Source organism: Fusarium sambucinum, chromosome IV, assembly GCF_050947815.1.
Source record: "Fusarium sambucinum isolate potato_lamoka chromosome IV, whole genome shotgun sequence".
NCBI classification, from domain to species: domain Eukaryota; kingdom Fungi; phylum Ascomycota; class Sordariomycetes; order Hypocreales; family Nectriaceae; genus Fusarium; species Fusarium sambucinum.
Window position 1 is genome coordinate 3,748,900 of NC_139291.1, and position 18,792 is coordinate 3,767,691.

Sequence of the window (18,792 nt, forward strand, 5' to 3'; positions counted from 1 at the left end):
CCATTTTACATAATATGAACCAATATCAGGTGGAGATTGGAATGCGCTACATGTAAACACGTTGCCGAGTTGCCGACACTTCCGCGTCTTCCATTCCTCGGAAGAGATTGAGAAAGACGTGATAATCTTCTTATTTTTCTAGTTGTGCATATATGCCAACAAAGTTTCCAAAATGGCGCCTGTGTACAGAATTGCCATTATACAGTTTGAGCCCAAGGTAGGTCATCGGTAGGGATTATGCTTGAATATCACATCCCACATTTTCAATTTCGGTTGATGTCATACAAGCTGACTCATACAACAATAGGCCATCGCCCTTGAAGAGAACTTTGCCAAAGCTGAATCCCATCTACGATCTGCTGCAGAAAAGGGCTGCGATATAGCTCTCTTGCCAGAATTTCACCTCACATCATGGGTCCCCGAACACCCTGAGTTCGTGTCCGCGAGCAAGAAATCTGCAGACTATCTTTCAAAATACCAAGACCTCGCCCGAGAACTAAACATCAACATTGTCCCCGGCACAATTTGCGAAGTCCACAACGTTGACGATAGCAAAGATGAAGAGCTTCGTAACATGGCTTACTTTTTAGCCGCAGGAACCGGCGAGATTTGCAGCGCGTATCAGAAGAAGAATCTGTGGCACCCTGAACGACCACACTTGACTTCATCGACGCACACACCTCACACAGCTTTCGATACACCGTTGAAACATGCCAACGGTAAGCCGGTACGCGCCGGTATGCTTATTTGTTGGGATCTTGCTTTTCCGGAAGCTTTCAAAGCTTTGGTCAACGATGGCGCAGACATTATTCTGATTCCGTCGTACTGGTTCATGAGCGACGCAGGCGATGAAGGAGGTGATCTGAATCCTGAGTCAGAGAGATTGTTTCTCAACTGTGCTTTGACAGCGAGAGCGTTTGAAAACACAGCTGCGGTCGCGTTCTGTAATGCTGGTGGTTTGAGTTGTGTCAACATGCCAATTCTGGGGCCCTTGGGAAGGATTGAGGTGGGGGAGGAGAAGATGGAGATTGTCGATGTTGACTTGGATGTGTTGAGAATCGCCGAGTCGCAGTACAAGATCAGGATGGATATGCAGAGTGAAGGGTGGCATTATAAGTATGGGATGAATGGTGAGAAGGTATAGCAAAAGACTTGAGATTTGGTAACGTAGATGACGAAAAGTAATGGTATCGACTGGTTTTCATTAATGAATCTCTCACTATTTACATGAGAAAGGAAGACAAAAGTCAAGGAATGTGGAAGGATGTCGATAATGATTGTGGTAGCCAGCGAGACGTCTCAAGATTGAGGATGGAAGGATAAATGAACCTGAACTTTAGCCTAGGTAGCGTGAACTAACATACTAATTGGATCTCTCATGCTTCCAACGGTTGGCTTGTCTGATAACCTGAAGAGTACCTAGTATTGATGGGTGACAAGGTTGGGTTGAAGAGGTCACTTTCAACCAATTATGCTTGTTATGGAGGATTTTGCCTCGGCATGACATGCTGGTCACGTGTCTCGACCTTTTTAAGGACCCACTCATCAGTCAATCAATTGAATCTTGAGAAATATGTTGATCTGTCTCCATCACCAATACGGGACTGGCAAAACAGTCAGAACTTCATTGTACATCCACTAACGTCAAATGAATCGGGAAAAAGCAAAAATGAATGCGACGGCGGGGAGTCGAACCCCGATCTAGTGCTTGGAAGGCACCAATGCTAACCGCTACACCACCGTCGCTTTTAAACATGACTCGTGTCGTTGTTGGAGGTCACCGTCAAAGAGCATCTTATATATGTATATCTATGTGAATTACAGCTACACAGAAGTATCCAACAGTCACTCTCTATACACATATTCATTGCGTATTGATCTATTCAAGGAATGGGGTGACGACTTCCTTACCAGGAACTCCTAAAATCTGATTCGGGGGCGTATCAAAGCAATGTCAACGTGATTCACGCCACCCGTTACCGTCACCATGTCCGGATCCTCGAGTTTCAGATCATAGGACCTAAATTCATCAGTTGTGACACAGCGTGAATGCGATAGTCGCTGCCGGGTTCGGCTGCCCAGTATTCCAATTCACCCAGCCTTGCCAATTTGACCCCCTCGTCCCGCCGTGTGAAAGAAGAAAGGGGCTTCAGTCTTAGTTTCTATATTCTTGATAGGAAGGTCATGGTTGATGTTGACCGTCCTTCTCCATGGCTCCGTGTCTGTGGAAGTGTATGACCAGGGGTTGCCATCCCTGCCCCCGCACGGAAGAACAACACTGGAAACGTGGGCGGCTATGCCCGAATCTGTGGTCAAAGGAAATTTAAAAATCTCTGTTGTATTTGTTGCATCTGCTGCTGAGTAGTGGATGATCTCACTTGTGGCATGAGCTTCATTATTGCGCGAGTTATTATGGACCACAGTACAGAATCATGGGCACTTGTATATTATTACTTACTGATGGACAATTCTGTAAATCGTTCCAGAATCACTTTAGAATAAGATACCAGTGGTCTTAGTAATTGGATATAGACTATCTTTTGAAGAATAACCATCCATAAGCATTGGAGATACACGATCAAACAATCTGATAATACATCTTCTTTCCTAAGTGAAATATATTAATGCTTTCTATCACACGGTAATGCTTATTACATTGTTGTAAGACAATAAATACAAGACACTATATGCTACATTCTGGAGAAGGACGATGATATTTATTATGTCCAGTACTGGGTCTAATAACTGCCACAATATACAATCAGCCCTAATGCAACTGGTGCTATCGATTCCGCTCTTTCAAGCCCCGCCACACCAGTAGTGAAAGTTTTGCTTTATTGGGCGGGATACCTCGTAGTGCGAGATACATGTCACACATTTCAAGATTCTATCAATGACACCGATAGAAACTTGACGATAGCGCGATGCCATCCAAAGAGTATGTAGATTGCCTTGTAATGAACCCCATAAGTAGACCTTGAGACTGCAGAAAGTCTAATGCTATCTGTCGAAAACAGAGAAAGAATTCAGTAAATTTATGCTATACTGGACCTAACTATACATAATTTCTTTTCTGCATGCTACGGTCACGCTTTGATGTTTCTGGTATCTTGTAGTTAGGCCATACGATGTCCTCGGCCAGAAGAGATGATGCAACCAGGTCATCAAGGTTCTCAGCAGGTCAACAGGGTTAATCTTGTCATAAAAGCCTCTCGATTCGAATTGACTCTCAAGGTGATACTGACTTGGAGATGGTTATTTGAGCCAATTATCTTGCGAGAATTTATAATGCCCCTGATCCAACCTCATCATTTTGATCCATATCTTCTGCTCTTTTGATCGCTTATGTTAACGCCAACAAGAATCATGTAATGCCTTGATAAAGCCCCCGGAAACAAGGAATCGATGCACATCTTGGTAGAGTAAATAAATGGCTGATGACTATAGTGCTTAGTATCGCATTCTACCTGGTTGGTCTCAATGTCTCCAGTCCCTGAATGTCTTTTGGCGATTCCACTCCACAATGTTTTTTCTGTGAGCTACTAAACCCTTTAAACCCTAGATCAAGTCAAAATTCTTGACTCTCATCAATGGTAGCCAATGGAGTGGCCGAAATTGTCATCAAGGTACTTACACCATCTTACCCTGATGGCCTCCAGGAATCACACCTTGATGAGCACGGATGATATCTCGTGTAAGTTGAGAATGAATAGAAATATCTAGGTTCGAGAGCAACAAATTCTACTCTTTACTTCTCATATCAGTCTCCCTCATTACCCTTTCCTCATCCTCTTGTCGACATTGCTCCATTCCTTTTCAGCGTTCAAAATGGCTAAAACCAAGGTCAAAGGCACCAAGAACAAAGGTGTCAGGAAACCCAATGTTCCTTCAAAGGCATTGCCTGTGACACTACTTTCTGGATTCTTGGTACGAGCCCCCCACCATTTGACCTTACATCATTTCTAATTGTACACAGGGAGCCGGTAAAACAACTCTTCTCCAACACATCCTCCGAAGTGAACACGGCCTTCGCATTGCAGTGGTGGTCAACGACATAGGAGCGTAGGTATCCCGTCTATCTTAAGCAGAGTTAGTTTATCTGACATTTTAGTATCAATGTCGATGCATCCCTCATCAAGCAAACTCATCGTGTCAACAAAACACAAGAGAAAGTCATTGCCCTTCAGAATGGCTGCATTTGCTGTACCTTACGAGGAGATCTCTTAGAAGAACTAGTTCGACTCGCTCAGTTACAAGAGTTTGACTACATCATAATCGAGAGCAGCGGGATTAGTGAGCCTGAGCAGGTCGCTGAGACGTTTGACTCGCGGTTGGCGGAACAGATGGATGCCATGGGGTCTATCGAGGGTGCACCTGGGCTTGATGCTGACATGATCAAAGTTCTCAACCAGCTGTAAGTCTTTCTCTTTCCATAGCGATGACTTCCAATAGTTTATTGGAACACCATTAACCTGTCAATAGAAAGGAAGCTGGTGGTCTGGAAAAGTTTGCTAGACTTGATACCACTGTCACTGTCATTGATGCATTCACTATGCTCCATGACTTTGACACAAGTGACCTACTATCCTCTCGAAGAGACGATGTCACACCAGAAGACGAAAGAACAGTCTCGGATCTAATGGTTGATCAAATCGAGTTTGCAGACGTCATCATCCTCAACAAACTCGACATGGTAAGTCAAAGGCTTTTCTTTTTCCACTAACTATCATTAACAAACTATTAGGTCGGCGCATCTATAAAGCCACGATTGCTGGATTTGATCAAGAGACTTAACCATCGGGCGAAGGTCATCGAATCAAGCTATGGAAAGGTTGATGTCAAGCAAATTGTCAACACAGGCATGTTCAACCTGCAAGTTGCCCAAGCAGGCTACGGGTGGCTTCAAGACCTTCATGAAATGACAGTCCGCGAGGTGAGATACACACACCACACCAGAAATATCTTTCACATGCTGATTATCACAGGTCAATGGACGCAACGTTATTACACCAAAGCCCGAGACGGAGGAGTACTCTGTCAGGAGCTGTATCTACAGTCGTCATAGGCCCTTTCACCCTCGACGTCTCTGGGCATTACTCTACGACAAGTTCATTCTCCAACTTGAGCATCCGGACGAAGATAATGATGAAGATGACGAAGAAGACGACGAAGACGATGACCTTGAAATGGTGGACTACGTAGATGTCCAAGACCCATCCACAGAAGTCGACCAGGGAACTGAAGACTCGTCTTCATCACGCGGTAAACGCTCCGCGCCGTCATCGCCTCGGAGCTCACACTCTACCATTGAGTCAGCACCTTCGCCAGAGCCTGCCTCCAAGAAGCAAAGGCTCGCAGACACAGAGATGGACGAGACAGAAGATTTCTTCACTCCACCCAACGAAGTCATCCTCGAAACCAAGCGCAAACATCCCTTATTTGCTCGTCTCTTCCGCTCCAAGGGCGAATTCTTCCTGGCAACACGTCCCCACCGTGCAGGAGACTGGTCTCAAGCTGGTGCAATGCTCACCATGACAGGTGGAAGGCCATGGTTCTGCACCCTTCCTCCTGAGGACTACACAACAGGTGACGCAGAGGTAGACGGTCTCGTACAGCATGATATCAAAAAAGGCGGCGAATGGGGCGACAGGCGTCAGGAACTGGTATTTATCGGAGAGAATCTGGACCACAAGGCGCTTGAAAGGGTGTTGGATGAATGTCTCCTGACGGATGCCGAGTTCAAACAGTGGGAAGACGTTATGAGAGATGGGCACAAGAGTGTCGAAGAGAAGCGTGAGGCATTGGAGGATCTATTCGATGATGGGTTTCCGGATTGGTCCGAAGATGGTGAGGAGGATCACGAGGGGCATGATCACTCCCATTCGGGTGGCTTGAGGTCGATCAAGAAGCACTTACAGGAAGTGGATTAGAGTGGACTGTGTAGAAAAAAGAAGTCAATTAGCTCAGTCATCAATCACCTGGTATCTTGTGCGTGGTAATGAACTCTAAAGCTCCTCTGCTCCGATGGCAACCTATGCCCCTGTGTAACCGCCTGTGCAATTATTCCAGCGCCCTATCTGTGTGGGTGCGTCCAAGGTAAGCATTTGAATCCAACCCAATCCATCCCCAACCTCGGTCTCAAAGCTGACCCATCATAGCAAAGTTGGCATCAATGGCCTCCTTCAGAACGAAAGAAAGGACTTCAACGTCCCTCCCCATGCAAATACTCCCCTTTGACCACTCTCTAATCAAGACTCTTGCATGCCAGACAGCAAGACGCTTGTTGTATCTGGCCACCCTTTTCTCGCAAGAGCTCATCATGTTCTCCCTCAGCTGGACCACCCAGTCATTTCCGTCTTTGAGGCGAACATCATGTCGTTGTATAGGGCAGAACAGGCCTTGCAGAGGTTCCTTTGGACGAGGAGACGGTTCTTCTGTTGTGAAACTGATGCTGAGTTGTGCTGGTAGGGTCCTGTAGGTGGCGATGCCAAAGACGGGGGTTTCGCAGTTCGAAGACTCGGTACAGGCGGAGAATGTTCGATGATCGCTTGGTTGGCCTGAAGATCAATGTCAGATTGAAACGATAGTGATGTCCTGGAATAGTATTACTGCAGATGTAACCAACTTTCAGGTGCCCTCTAATAACAAAGTCCATCTTTGGCTTTGTCATCTCTTCCTCGTCATTCGCCGACCAATCTTTGAATACAGCCTTCAGAAACTCTTCCATGGTAAGTCTGGTTTCCACAAACGTCACATCCTTGTCGGAAGCCATGTGGCACGCGTGAAGTATCTCGAAGCATCGTTTCAATTGCGTGTCGCCGAGGTCATCAGCCGAACGGATAGAGCGCGGTTGTTGAAGGTAGTAATCGCCAAGTTCAAGTGCTGAAAAGAGGCGCTGTCGCAAGAAAATGTTAGAAAGAGGTATCGGAGAGACACTGCGGATGTTGTTTTCGGTCAGTCCCGATACAGAGGCATCTGGAGAATCTTGCTTGTAAGATGAGCGGAACGTTGATGCAAACTTTGGGATCGGGAATGTTTCTGGCGGGGAAAGAGCTGAATGGGCGAACGAGCTTGGAGGGGACGAAGAGCGTTTGCCATACATTTCGAGGAAGTTGCCGTTGAAAGAAGAGAGAAAGTCCCCCCGAGAGCTTCTCAAGAAAAGAGGCCTTCATGGCGAAGGGCACAATTGCAGTGAATCATCGTGGTGCAGAATAGAATAGGTGAGTTATGCAGCTACATCTAAACACCATTTGAAAAAAAGCACAAGATACACGGGGGAAACCAGTGCAGGCAATCGATCAAAAACAAAACCAGCTCCAAACAGATATGATAGAGGAAAAAACAGTCCCTGGAGTAATATGGATCTGTCAATAATTAGCTCCTTGGCCGGGTAGACAGTCAGGCTCGGCACTTTAACTTGGGCTCCATAGTGGTACCTCCCTGGCACCCCCTGAACAAGACTGTTTGGATAAAGGTTACTCTAATGAGAAGAACACATTTATCAGGCAGACTAGATCAAAGAGATACACCACATCATTTCGCAATGTCTTGATGACAGGGACAGACTGTATCAAGCCATATTTCGATCATGTTTCACAAGCCAATCCGAATAAACACCACTCTCGGACGTCTACTCCGGGTATTTTTATTGCACAATGCACTTCCACGTCTTGACATCTTTTGTACTGTGTAAAATACTTTCGAGATCGGGAAGCGGATGGACGTAGCGATAGCGGTGGCTTGAGGGCCGAGAGGAATCGACGCAACGCCTCCTGCAGGGAAGTGTGCAGCACACAATAACAAACAGTAACAGAATCTGTACTTTGAACCACAACAAGTGTCATTTTTGTGGTTGAATTATTTGTACCAGATGAGTTGATACTAGTGATGAAAGATGAATGAATATGTTATATCAGTATTGACACAGCAAAAGTATCTGTTGCCGACAAATTTTTAAATGTTGAACAGAGTGAGCGAGCAAGTGCTGCAGATCTTACTGGCAAAGGGTTGTCTTGTCCCCTGCAAGGTAGGGTCTAGATAATTTGTGCAACACAAACCGGAAAGTAAGTCAATGATATCTGATTGGCTCGGAGTTGAAGACAGCCAATAGAGCATCACGGTTTGATATGGATTAAGCACTGTATGGACTTGAGCTAGCAAAGAAACAAGAGTCTGTATCCAAAGCCACTCCCTCCCTTGCACGTTAGATATGCGCTACTACCCCAATCACATATCTCGGACCCTGTCTACCAATCATAAATCTCGGACCCTATTTCCGAAACCAATAACATCTTCCTTTCCGCAGCTAAGGGGGAGTGGGAGATGTTATGCTATCATCATGTATCGACATCGAGGTACATTATGGCGGGGAGGCTATCTGTCATCGCCATGGTCTCCGGATCGTTTGGTAGGCTGTCGTTTCTTCGCAAGACGGGCCCGCGGCTTGACGACGTGACGCTACAGGATCTTGTATCGATGGAACCTTGATGCAGATTGATTGATTTCACAGTTTGGGGGGTTCAACATCATTTGTTTAGTCCACGACACAGTACGTGAACTACCTACGCGTAGGTACCACTTTTACTCGCAAGACAATTCGTTTAAATGCTTACTTGCCAATGCCAGTCGAGCTCTGCTATCTCTCTGTATTGGGTAGCTAGGTTAGTCGCGTCCCTGACTCTGAATCCACTTTGACACAGTAAAGACGATACAGGCTGACAGGCTTGGCTGCGCCCATCTCACAAGTCTGAACATGACCTTTTCGTTGCTTTTCCTCTTCTACGCCTTATCCCAACCCTTTTTTATCTCCCATTGTCCCCGTCTCCAATATCTCTTTCTCAAACTACTTTTAAGTTGCAATTCTTTCCTAGTCTCCTTGTCCATGCAAATTTCCATGTCCAAGCTTGTGACCCTTGCACATATCCACTTCACAACCTACTCTGTTGGTCGAAACCTGACAGTCTTACACCAAAAACCTCCTTCGTCCTGATTCTTGGCCTCTTGGATTGGTCACCAGAACTGAATTGACTCGTGTACACAAACTCTTGGATCGCTTCCCCATCGGCCATGGATACCGTCGACCTTGCCCACCAGCAACCGCCGGGAGTTCAACAACACCCACCTGGCGCTGTCTTCGCGCCAGTGCCTGACATGAGCGCTATGGCCCAAGGGGCTCCAGGCATGAACCCATGCGGCATGTTTCCTGAGGCCCACTGGGAACAATGGTGGTCCCCCGGCATTGCTGCCTTTGCCGAGTCGGCCAACGCTACTGCTCCTGGACTGGAGCAACATTTCTTCCACAATAATTCCACTCTGAACTCTGAACAGATACAGTGGGACTCCCCTTCGGCCTCTGTTCATAGCTATCCTCTACCTTCACCATCAACCGAAGATACAAGTTTTGTTGAGTCACCTGATAAGAGCCGTCGAAGCTCTTCCGTAACGCAAACCGAACGACGCAAACGAAGCACAGCGGCAGCTAAACCCAAAGTACAACCTTCAACTACAAAGTCCACAAGACGCACTTCCACAAGAAAGGCATCCAAGGCAGAACTCGACACCACTGCTGCCTCAGAAAAGTATAGACGGGGCAAGAGGTCAAAAACAACGAACAAACCACCACCAAAACCCGAACGAAATGAAGAAGCTGATGATGATGGATACGATGACGCGGAAATCGACCCCGAACAAGTGTACGATATTCACAGCAAAAGGGTACAGGAGAGAAATCGAATCGCGTCCAACAAGTTTCGCGTTAAGAAACGAGAGGATGCCATTAAGCTCCGGTTCAACGAAGAAGACGTGGAGCGAGCCAACCGCGACTTAAAAAGCTGCGTATCCGACCTGACGATGCAGGTCTACGATCTCAAGATGAAGCTATTACAGCACACGGACTGCAACTGCTCCTTGATCCAGAACTACATCGCAACCGAAGCCAAGCGATACATCAAGGATCTAGGTGAGGGCAAGCATTCTAATGCGACGCCCCCTCTTCCACCACAACCGCCTTTTCAGCACATTTATCATCAACATGACGTTCAGTAGACACACGTGTTTGTTGCATGATAGATGATACACCTTGGACACCGGACATGATAAGAACTGGAATGTCTATCATATTTACGCTTCCGACTTTTGTTTTAAACGGGTAGAGTAGGACTTAAAGGCCTTCGATTTGAAGGCATTGGCAAGTAACGGTCGTGTTATTTTGCCACCATGTTTGGGCGGCGCTTTTTATGGATAGGCTTGGGGATATTGTGCTTTGGGAATACTGTTAACCTCTCAGATCACATCTTACTGTCCGGAGAAAGGACCGAGAGTCTACGTCTTCGAAGTACAACATTCCAAACGAAACAACAATCCAGATAGCTACCAGCAAATAGTCAACTACAAGACGAGGCTACTCTTCGTCAGTATCAATTTGTCCTATCGATATTATCACATACGAAATCTGAGTACCAAAATGTCACTGACGCGCGCGATCGATGATGTCTCTATACAGTCGAGATCATGTCCATCTTCACAACACCTCAACATCCCCCATCACGTCCATCACAATACTTGGCGCCCGATTGTGTACCTAATATTACCTATTGTAACTGAAACTACAATACAGAAGCTTGACTAAATATGCAGGATGTCCGTACGATCTGTCCCTACCCATCGAGAATACAACGCGACATAACCGCACAACACTACATTCGCGTCAACGAAAACGAACGAACCTCTTTCCTGTCTGGGGATCCAACAGCGGGCCTTGGAATTTGTCACTATAACATTCTCACCTGGTGGGACTCTCTTCCCTGGGTACAGGCAAGTCCAGCTCTCCTTGTTCTCCTTTTCTTCTCGTCAATTGGACGGGGTTAGCAGGTTAGCCTGTCTCTTGATGATATTGCCGTAGCTTTAATGTTCTTGTAAAGCCCTTGTGGACCAGAACTGCTCTGCTGACTCCCATATCAGACCTGGGTCAAAGCGGTCTAGATAAAGTCAAGCTCAGTATTGTAGTTTCGTAGCACTCGTGTCCTCCCTTATCCAGCACGCTAGCATACGAACCGCGAAAACATATGTGTTTGCTAAGCACACATACTATTCTTTTCACAATTGCTAGCTTGTGTGTCATATTCTTTTTGCCGTACATTTTATCTGGGACCCCACGGTGTCTTCCATTGTCATTTATGGAGACCCATTCCACCAACCTCATCGTTTTATGATGTAGCTATGCATATATACACTAATCTACCCGGCCGAGCTCGTCAAAGATCGATTTATTCGTGCGTAATGGCTCTGGCAGTGATCTATCACATCAAGGCGCAGATCTTCATCGTCTGCCTTGCTTGGACTATCCCACAAGCTACAACATCCAGACGAGCCAGAGATACCGGAGCCGGTCCGAATTACAAGGTAATCCACCATTCATAATGCACTGGGAATAATACTGTGCATACTATTGTCCCTCTCCACATAATGGCGAGTACAGTGTAAGCAACCAGACCTCTTGTATCGGTCCCCCTTGGCCCAAGCTCTTTGAGCATCGTGGTCTCTGTCACCATCATAGCTTATTTATCCACCCTGCCACCCTACCACCGTTGATCCCTACTTGCATTAGTGTTGTCACATGAGAACAGAAGAATGATCCGAGATTTACGTATCAACGGCATCTCTTTATGCATCTTAAACAAGGAACTTGTGGATTAAGGGACTAGTTACAGACACGTGTTTACTGGATCCCATCATACATCCTCATCATACCTAACTAGACGTCCACCACTAAGAGAACATGTAGAGGCCACGGAAAAGCTCAACCGGTAGCAAGTGGCTCATTGTGGGGGCAACAGGCTTGACCAGTTTCTGCAGCCCAATTCAAGTGAGAGAAGCTGGACTGATCAGGGTCGATAATGAGTGACCCTTGCTCGTCCAGCTATCGTAGTTTGCCGCAAGTTCCGCCGCCTCTTTCTACATTCCCCCCACACTAACCTTCAGGTGTGTATGGAGTGTGAGGGCGATAATCCGTCACCTGGTGTGGGAAGCAACCCGCATATGTCCCGAGATGATACGTTAGCAATCTTTATGGGATCATTCTGTCACATTGTAGAAATACATGCTCCAAGAGCTAATAATGCATCTCCAATTGCAGAATATTCTGATAGCGGTGGTGGCCGTTTAGAATGTTTTCCGTTGCCTTTATAGTGTGGACTTTCGCCATCGTGTTGCAATCGGTCGTAAACATCCAGCCCAGAAGACATCTAAACTACGAAACACCTACGTCAACACCAGCCATGATCCTTTCTGTGCGACACCAGACGCATATATGAGAAGTGACTGTCGCGTATATGTCGAGAGTGCGCTCAGTTAAAAGACAATACCAGCGCCGTGATGTATGCAAATCATGCTCCTCACCAGGAGAAAACGGCCCGCCAGTCTTATTCCACTGGGTCCCATCGAATCAGATCGCTCATCCGGCGGAAACCCTCCGGCTGATTCCTCACCCAACCGAGGGAACTCAGCAGAGTCAAAGACCACGAATCTATCGCCGCACGAAAAACATAGACCAAGTTAAATAACGTCGTCTATTCGTTTCTACCCAGCTATTATTCAAGGAGCTAGGCAATGAGTGACCGAAGTCCAACCCACAGAGCCGACAATATAATGAGGGAGATACTTCCAAAAGAGAACACGTCAACGACACATGGTGTTACGAGATCGAGTGTATGCGAGGGCATAACAAAGAGATCACAAGTTTTTGTCGCATGCCACAGTACGTCTACATGTTGTCTAACAGCTAGCCTCTATTCTGACTCTGGGGTTAGGTTGCAGACGCCGCAAAGTCAAGGTGCGTTTGCTCCTTAAAGGACGACATGCCTTGCCCCATCTAATGTAGGGGTTCGTAGTGCGATGACCGCAGACCGAAATGCACTCCCTGTCAATCGTCAAATGAAGAATGCAGTTTCCCTATGTCACGATTCGGACGGGTCGTCAACTTCCAAGAACTGCCATACACGGAGCAAAGATACCAATCTCTTTTGACAGTAATCGAGCTGATCCGCGTAGCGGAAGGGCAGGGTCTGGAAGAGTTGCTACGTCAGATTCGGAGTGCCAAGTCAGTCCACGACTTTCTGGATAGTGTGGACGAAGCAGCTTTGCTATTACCGCTAAACGATATATCGAGATCAAATGACCGTGGTCAAACGAACAGCGACGAAAGATGAATCACGGCAAGAACACGACACTTGGGGTCACAGAAGGGCGAGAAATTACGAGGACGAGGACAGTTATATGGTTACGTGCATACAATACTCGAAAGGGGAATACAACAGGCCCTTCGACGACGAATGGATACACCATTCCCTGTTGATGCTAGGGCAAGGCACGACCTGACGTACGATCTAATCATCCGAGAAATGACCCGCAAGCTCTACCGACGATTGAGGAGCTGAAGAAAGGTTCTTCGGTGCATACCGAGGTGAACGAATTGGTCATTTTATTCAGGGACAGGGTATAACTTTATTTGAGATTTGGCTACAGTAACGATTCCTGGGCTTAGGCCTCGGGTTGCCTAGTTGGGACATGAGGAGAGGAGAGGATATTGTTATATCCGAGGAGGATGTCAGTGTGTACACAGAAAGACGACGATGAAGAGTAATGATGGAAATACATTTGATGACTTCTAAGAGTTATATACATATAAATCCATCTTGAGACTGGGGTCTCATCGTCTTTCAAGAGTTGTTGGTCTTTCGCTGTATAAAATCTGGTTAATGCTTATATCGGGGTGATGCAGCCGATTCCAATTGCCGTATGGTACTCAAAGAGTCAACGCGGGGGGTCTCCGCAATGTCCAATCTCCACGTCCGGCCCGACGTCTACGGTATCCGTATCGGTATACCCAAGGTAGAGGGAGATCTAATCTATTCTAGAGCCTCAATATAAGACGTCTCTTGACAAGACTCCAAGAGTTCATCAATCAAGACAATCATCACTATTACACACTCACTACCCACGCGACAACCCCTGTTCAGCCACGTTACCTTGGCGACATAAAAACACCACAGGACAGGACACAATAGCAAAGCAGGATACATACAAAACACAAAACATCATGGCTACAGACACGCCTCAGCCTGCTTATGTGGGACAACCTGCCAATATACCAGGCGCAAACCTCTTTGACTTTATATTAAGCAATCCTTTCCAGCATGAGAGTGACTTTGTCCCCAGAGCTAGAAGGGTACCCAAGATTCGTGATGACCAGCCCATCTTTACAGACCACGCCAGCGGTAAGTTACATTCATCTCCTCTCACTCTCACTCTGTGAAATCACATAAACTCATCACCTTCAATCGTACATCTCACTAACACGCTCAGACCGTCCCCTCACGTTCTCCCGCGTGAAACGCGACGCCCTCACTCTAGCTTCAAACCTCCAATCCCTAGGCCTCGACCCAAACGCTCTCGAGACTCTTCCCCCAACAGCATCATGCACAGGCCCAGAAGTCGCCCCAGTCGTGCTCATCCAGCTCCCTAATTGTCTGCCCTTTGCGACATTGTTTATGGGCACAATTGCAGCTGGTCTCACCGTCACACTCGCCTCCCCATCATTGACAACCACTGAACTCGCATGGGTCCTCAAGAACTCTCGCCCGCGCGTCCTCTTCACGGCAAAGGTCCTTCTTGACACGGTTGAGAAGGCGCTCGAATCTCAGGAAGATGAAGCCTACAAGAACAGTGTGCGCGTTTACACTGTCGATGTAGCTAGGGACTTGTATCCTATTTCGCCTGCGTCGCACGCTGAGGAAGGGGACTGGAGGAACCTTCTCGTCAACACGAGCTCTGCTCTCACTGCTGGTCACTCATTCCCTCCCGAATCGGCTGCTACGCGCACAGCCGTCATCCTCTGGTCATCCGGCACATCAGGTCGATCCAAGGGTGTCCTGCTCTCTCACCAAGCCATCAACTTTTCCATCGCGTCGCTGTGGCACGATGCAGACTTTTACAGCTTCCACCAGCGATGGCTGGGCTACGTACCCTTCTACCACGTCTTTGGCCTTACCAACATCTTTCTGCTGGCTTTCGCTACCGGATCAAACGTTTTCACCATGCCTGCATTTAAGCTTGATACCGTCTTGTACGCCATTCCCCGACGACAAATCACCTACCTTCACATGGCGCCGCCCGTCGCCGTCATGCTCGCCAAGTCACCTATCGTAGAACCTTTTGCGCGCCGCGACGCACGTGGCCGCAATGCATTCAGCAGCGTTGTCGCAGGCGTGACAGGTGGCGCTCCCTTGGGCCATGAAGTCGTAGAAAAGGTCTTTCAACGCTGTGGCTTCCTAGTGCGATTGGGCTACGGTATGTCTGAAGCATGCAGCATTACTGTGCAAAGTGGTCTACGAGAAAAGGACATGCACGGCTACAAGAACGACACAGGCAGACCTCACTGGGGCGTGGAACTCATGATCGCAGCATCGGGAGAGGCAGACTCGACCTCAGACGACTCAGCCACCAAGGCCGCACCGTTTGGTGCACCAGGCGAGATTCTTGTTAGATCGCCTGGTTTGATGACTGCTTACGTCCCAACGCAAGGCCTCGGAAGCAATGAAACACCCGACATGAGCGTCACGGCCGAAGCTCTAACATCCGACGGCTGGCTCCGCACTGGTGATGTGGGAACACTCGACACAGAAGGCAACCTGTGCATTACCGACCGTATCAAAGAGCTCATCAAGGTGCGCGCGTTCCAAGTCGCGCCAGCTGAGCTGGAAGCTATCCTCTGCAGCAGCGACGCTGTAGCGGATGCCGGTGTAGTGGGGGTACACGACAAGACCGAGGCGACAGAGTGGCCGCGCGCATACGTGGTAGCTGCAGACCAAAACAAGTCAGATGCTGACCTCATAACGCTGGCTCACGATCTCAAGACTTTGGTGGAGAGCCACGCTGCAAGGTACAAGTGGCTCGTAGGTGGAATTGTCTTTGTAAAGGCGATTCCAAAATCACCTAGCGGAAAGATCCTGCGAAGAGTGATTCGCGATGGTGGTGTGCAGGGCTTCGAGGTGATGCCGTACCAGCGCAAGAAGCGCGACACCAAACTGTAGATACGAAGAACTGGAGACGATTTTAGACCATATCTACCAATTATGTACAGAACAAGCCTAGCGAGCATTTAATAAAAAATTCACGTTTTCTCTGTCTAGAAAGAAATTTCTCTATTAATTGAATCAATTCTAGGCTATGGAGTACGAACGAGTAGCTTGGTTGTGCGACAACCATAGCAGCTTTGTTTACTACCATATTGCAAATACACATCTTCTGATTGGTGGATGACGCGAAGGGAGATCACGAATTCGGCATCGGTCTATTCCCTTTCGGAGAAGCGTCGAGTTCGGTCTGTGCAGCAGGTGGAGAGACAAAGAGCGAGCAAAGGGTATAAGACAGGCCGTCAAGAACGGTGAATTCAAGAAGAGCCATCAAGAGAATATCGGAGAATTTCCATTGTGGCCATTGCTTATAAATTGACAAGACACTGTGGCGAATTGATTTAAAAGTACAAAAATAAAGTCTAAAACACCATACGATTATCACCAGACTCTCGCCATCCTACTCTACCACAATGACGCACATCTCAGAAACACGTCCCCTTCTCCCCTCAGAGCCAGCCATCGAGCGCTCAATCTCCTATCAAAGCAATCACACTCCCTACGATACCCGTGCTCTGCATCCCTGCCAGAGCAAACATGAAGAGTGCCATGTCGACTACAGCGACATCCTACGCGACATCATCATTGGCTTCTCCGACGGCCTCACAGTACCCTTTGCCTTGACAGCCGGTCTATCCAGTCTCGGTAGCGCCAAAGTTGTCATCATTGCTGGCCTGGCAGAGCTCTTCTCCGGCATGATCAGCATGGGTCTAGGCGCTTACCTAGCAGCCGTTACAGAACGCGACGCCTACCATTCACAAGCGGAGAAGAAAGAGTTTGCAGTGCACAACAGACCCGCTGACGAGAGAACGGGTGTATACGATGTACTACAAAAGTACAATGTTTCAAGAAGCTCAGCGGCACCGCTGGTCGACGAGCTGTGCAAGAACCCCAGCGAGTGGGTGCGCTTCATGATGGACTTTGAGCTCAAGCTCGAAGAACCCAACGTGCACCGCGCATGGATCTCTGCTGTCACCATGGGTCTGAGCTACTTCATCGGCGGCCTCATCCCCATGATTCCATACTTTGTCATGTCCCGCGTTCGCGAAGCGCTATTGGTCTCGATCGGTATCACGGTCGCAGTGTTGCTGGTGTTTGGGTACGTCAAGAACTACGTTGCCATTCGAAACCATCGGGCGGGAGTTTGGGGAGCGGTGCAAACGCTTGTTATTGGAATGTTGGCGGCGGGCACAAGTTATGCGATCGTGAGGGGGTTGGATTCTGGTGATGTTTGAGCTTAGACGAGGATTTGTTTCTGATGATCAAGGCGATTATGGCGTTCGATGGTGTTTCTTTTTGGATGGGTTAGGACGAGTGTATACTTCGCGAAGGAGGGATGAATTGTTTTGGTTCAGGACAGGTTGATCGCATGGGAAAAAGTAATGGATGAGAATATTCGTATTTTAACGACCGAAATGACAAAACCCCATTCCTCCTCTTATTCCCCTCTCCTCCTCTTTCCGCCCGTCGACTCCATTCCTACCACCACCATCATTAGTATTATCCTTGAACGTGAAGAAAGTACTGACCTGAGAAAAAAAGGTGAAGCCATCGCCCTCCCCAGAGTGATCGGAATTGAGTCATCCTGCTCGCAAGCAAACAGGACGCCGCGTATCGCACTTCAGTTTTTTGCAACAAGCCTCGCAAAGACTTCCCATAGAGATCGACGAAACGAGTCGCCGCTCTGAGATTTCTGATATCATTTGCAGACGTAGCATTGACGCCAGGCCGTTACCGGCAGACCAAACCAGTTACTGCTAGATAGCGGTACGGTTGGTGGATTTGAGGCTTACTCCGAATTTCCCACATGCATGTAGATGACGACGAGAACCGAAGTTCTCGTGTCTTGAAAGATTCGCGCGGAATCTCTCTGTTTGTAGCATGGAAACGCAGCGTTGGGGAGGGCGATGGGCTTGGAGAGGAAAGGAAGAAGTTTTGGTGAGGGAAGGAAGGGTTTTTATTATGTGGGCATTTTTAGCCGAGATTAGGCCGTGGGGAAGTATAGGGTATTTGAGTTTGAGCTGCACCTCGACTTTTTGACATTGCGATGGATAGGGTTTGTAATGTAGAATTCTGTTTTTAATGTTCAATTTACGATAAGCAATTCAAGAAATACAGTTATGATCAATCTATTCACTGTTTTGTTGTGGTACGAACCTTGCATAAGTGGAACTGCTGTTTTGCTGTAGACAGCCGCGGACCTGTGCATCCCCAGTCAAGAAGTATGTGCACAGCTAAATTATACTTTTTACCCTGGAAGTTTTTGAACTACAATGCTATCTGTGTCAGAGTATTATACTCTGGTTTGACGGAAGAAGTGAAAGCTTTCAATAAATAGTCGACATATGCAAAGGCTGTTGCAAGACTCTGTTGAGCAAGGTTTTTAATAACGTTTGTCATGGGAATATGGTATCTCCGCGGACGTCCAAGCATATTGGCTGGAAATTCATTATTGTGTATACTCTCTGTGTTGTATCGAGCCAGTATCTCTGTAGAATTGAACTCGACATGTTTCTATCGGTAGTTTAGTTTTGTTCTACTACATCTCTACTTCAGCTGTGTAAAGACGGGTAAGCGTCAAGAGCCGAGTCAATAGATGATT

The 18,792-nt window shown here is 47.4% G+C and overlaps 6 protein-coding genes across 6 annotated transcripts; 5 read left to right on the forward strand and 1 right to left on the reverse strand.

Annotated features, from left to right (window-relative positions):
* Positions 1-172: 172 nt before the first annotated feature.
* FSST1_001230 (carbon-nitrogen hydrolase) lies at positions 173-1,144 on the forward strand (the record flags this gene model as incomplete). Its single annotated transcript, XM_083226401.1, has 2 exons — positions 173-217; positions 308-1,144. 2 exons carry the CDS (start codon positions 173-175, stop codon positions 1,142-1,144), a joined length of 882 nt encoding a protein of 293 aa, XP_083091412.1.
* A 2,684-nt stretch (positions 1,145-3,828) lies between these two features.
* On the forward strand, positions 3,829-5,930 carry FSST1_001231 (CobW/HypB/UreG, nucleotide-binding domain-containing protein; the record flags this gene model as incomplete). Its single annotated transcript, XM_083226412.1, has 6 exons — positions 3,829-3,927; positions 3,977-4,062; positions 4,112-4,414; positions 4,483-4,693; positions 4,745-4,933; positions 4,986-5,930. 6 exons carry the CDS (start codon positions 3,829-3,831, stop codon positions 5,928-5,930), a joined length of 1,833 nt encoding a protein of 610 aa, XP_083091413.1.
* Positions 5,931-6,138: 208 nt separating this feature from the next.
* On the reverse strand, positions 6,139-7,102 carry FSST1_001232 (uncharacterized protein; the record flags this gene model as incomplete). Its single annotated transcript, XM_083226423.1, has 2 exons — positions 6,139-6,557; positions 6,610-7,102. 2 exons carry the CDS (start codon positions 7,100-7,102, stop codon positions 6,139-6,141), a joined length of 912 nt encoding a protein of 303 aa, XP_083091414.1.
* Positions 7,103-9,066: 1,964 nt separating this feature from the next.
* Positions 9,067-10,044, forward strand: FSST1_001233 (bZIP transcription factor; the record flags this gene model as incomplete). Its single annotated transcript, XM_083226435.1, has 1 exon — positions 9,067-10,044. One exon carries the CDS (start codon positions 9,067-9,069, stop codon positions 10,042-10,044), a length of 978 nt encoding a protein of 325 aa, XP_083091415.1.
* Positions 10,045-14,095: 4,051 nt separating this feature from the next.
* Positions 14,096-16,088, forward strand: FSST1_001234 (uncharacterized protein; the record flags this gene model as incomplete). The annotated part of the gene is made up of 2 exons (XM_083226446.1): positions 14,096-14,273; positions 14,362-16,088. The coding sequence occupies 2 exons, from the start codon at positions 14,096-14,098 to the stop codon at positions 16,086-16,088; spliced, it is 1,905 nt and encodes a 634-aa protein (XP_083091416.1).
* A 515-nt stretch (positions 16,089-16,603) lies between these two features.
* Positions 16,604-17,425, forward strand: FSST1_001235 (VIT family-domain-containing protein; the record flags this gene model as incomplete). The annotated part of the gene is made up of 1 exon (XM_083226457.1): positions 16,604-17,425. One exon carries the CDS (start codon positions 16,604-16,606, stop codon positions 17,423-17,425), a length of 822 nt encoding a protein of 273 aa, XP_083091417.1.
* Positions 17,426-18,792: the final 1,367 nt, after the last annotated feature.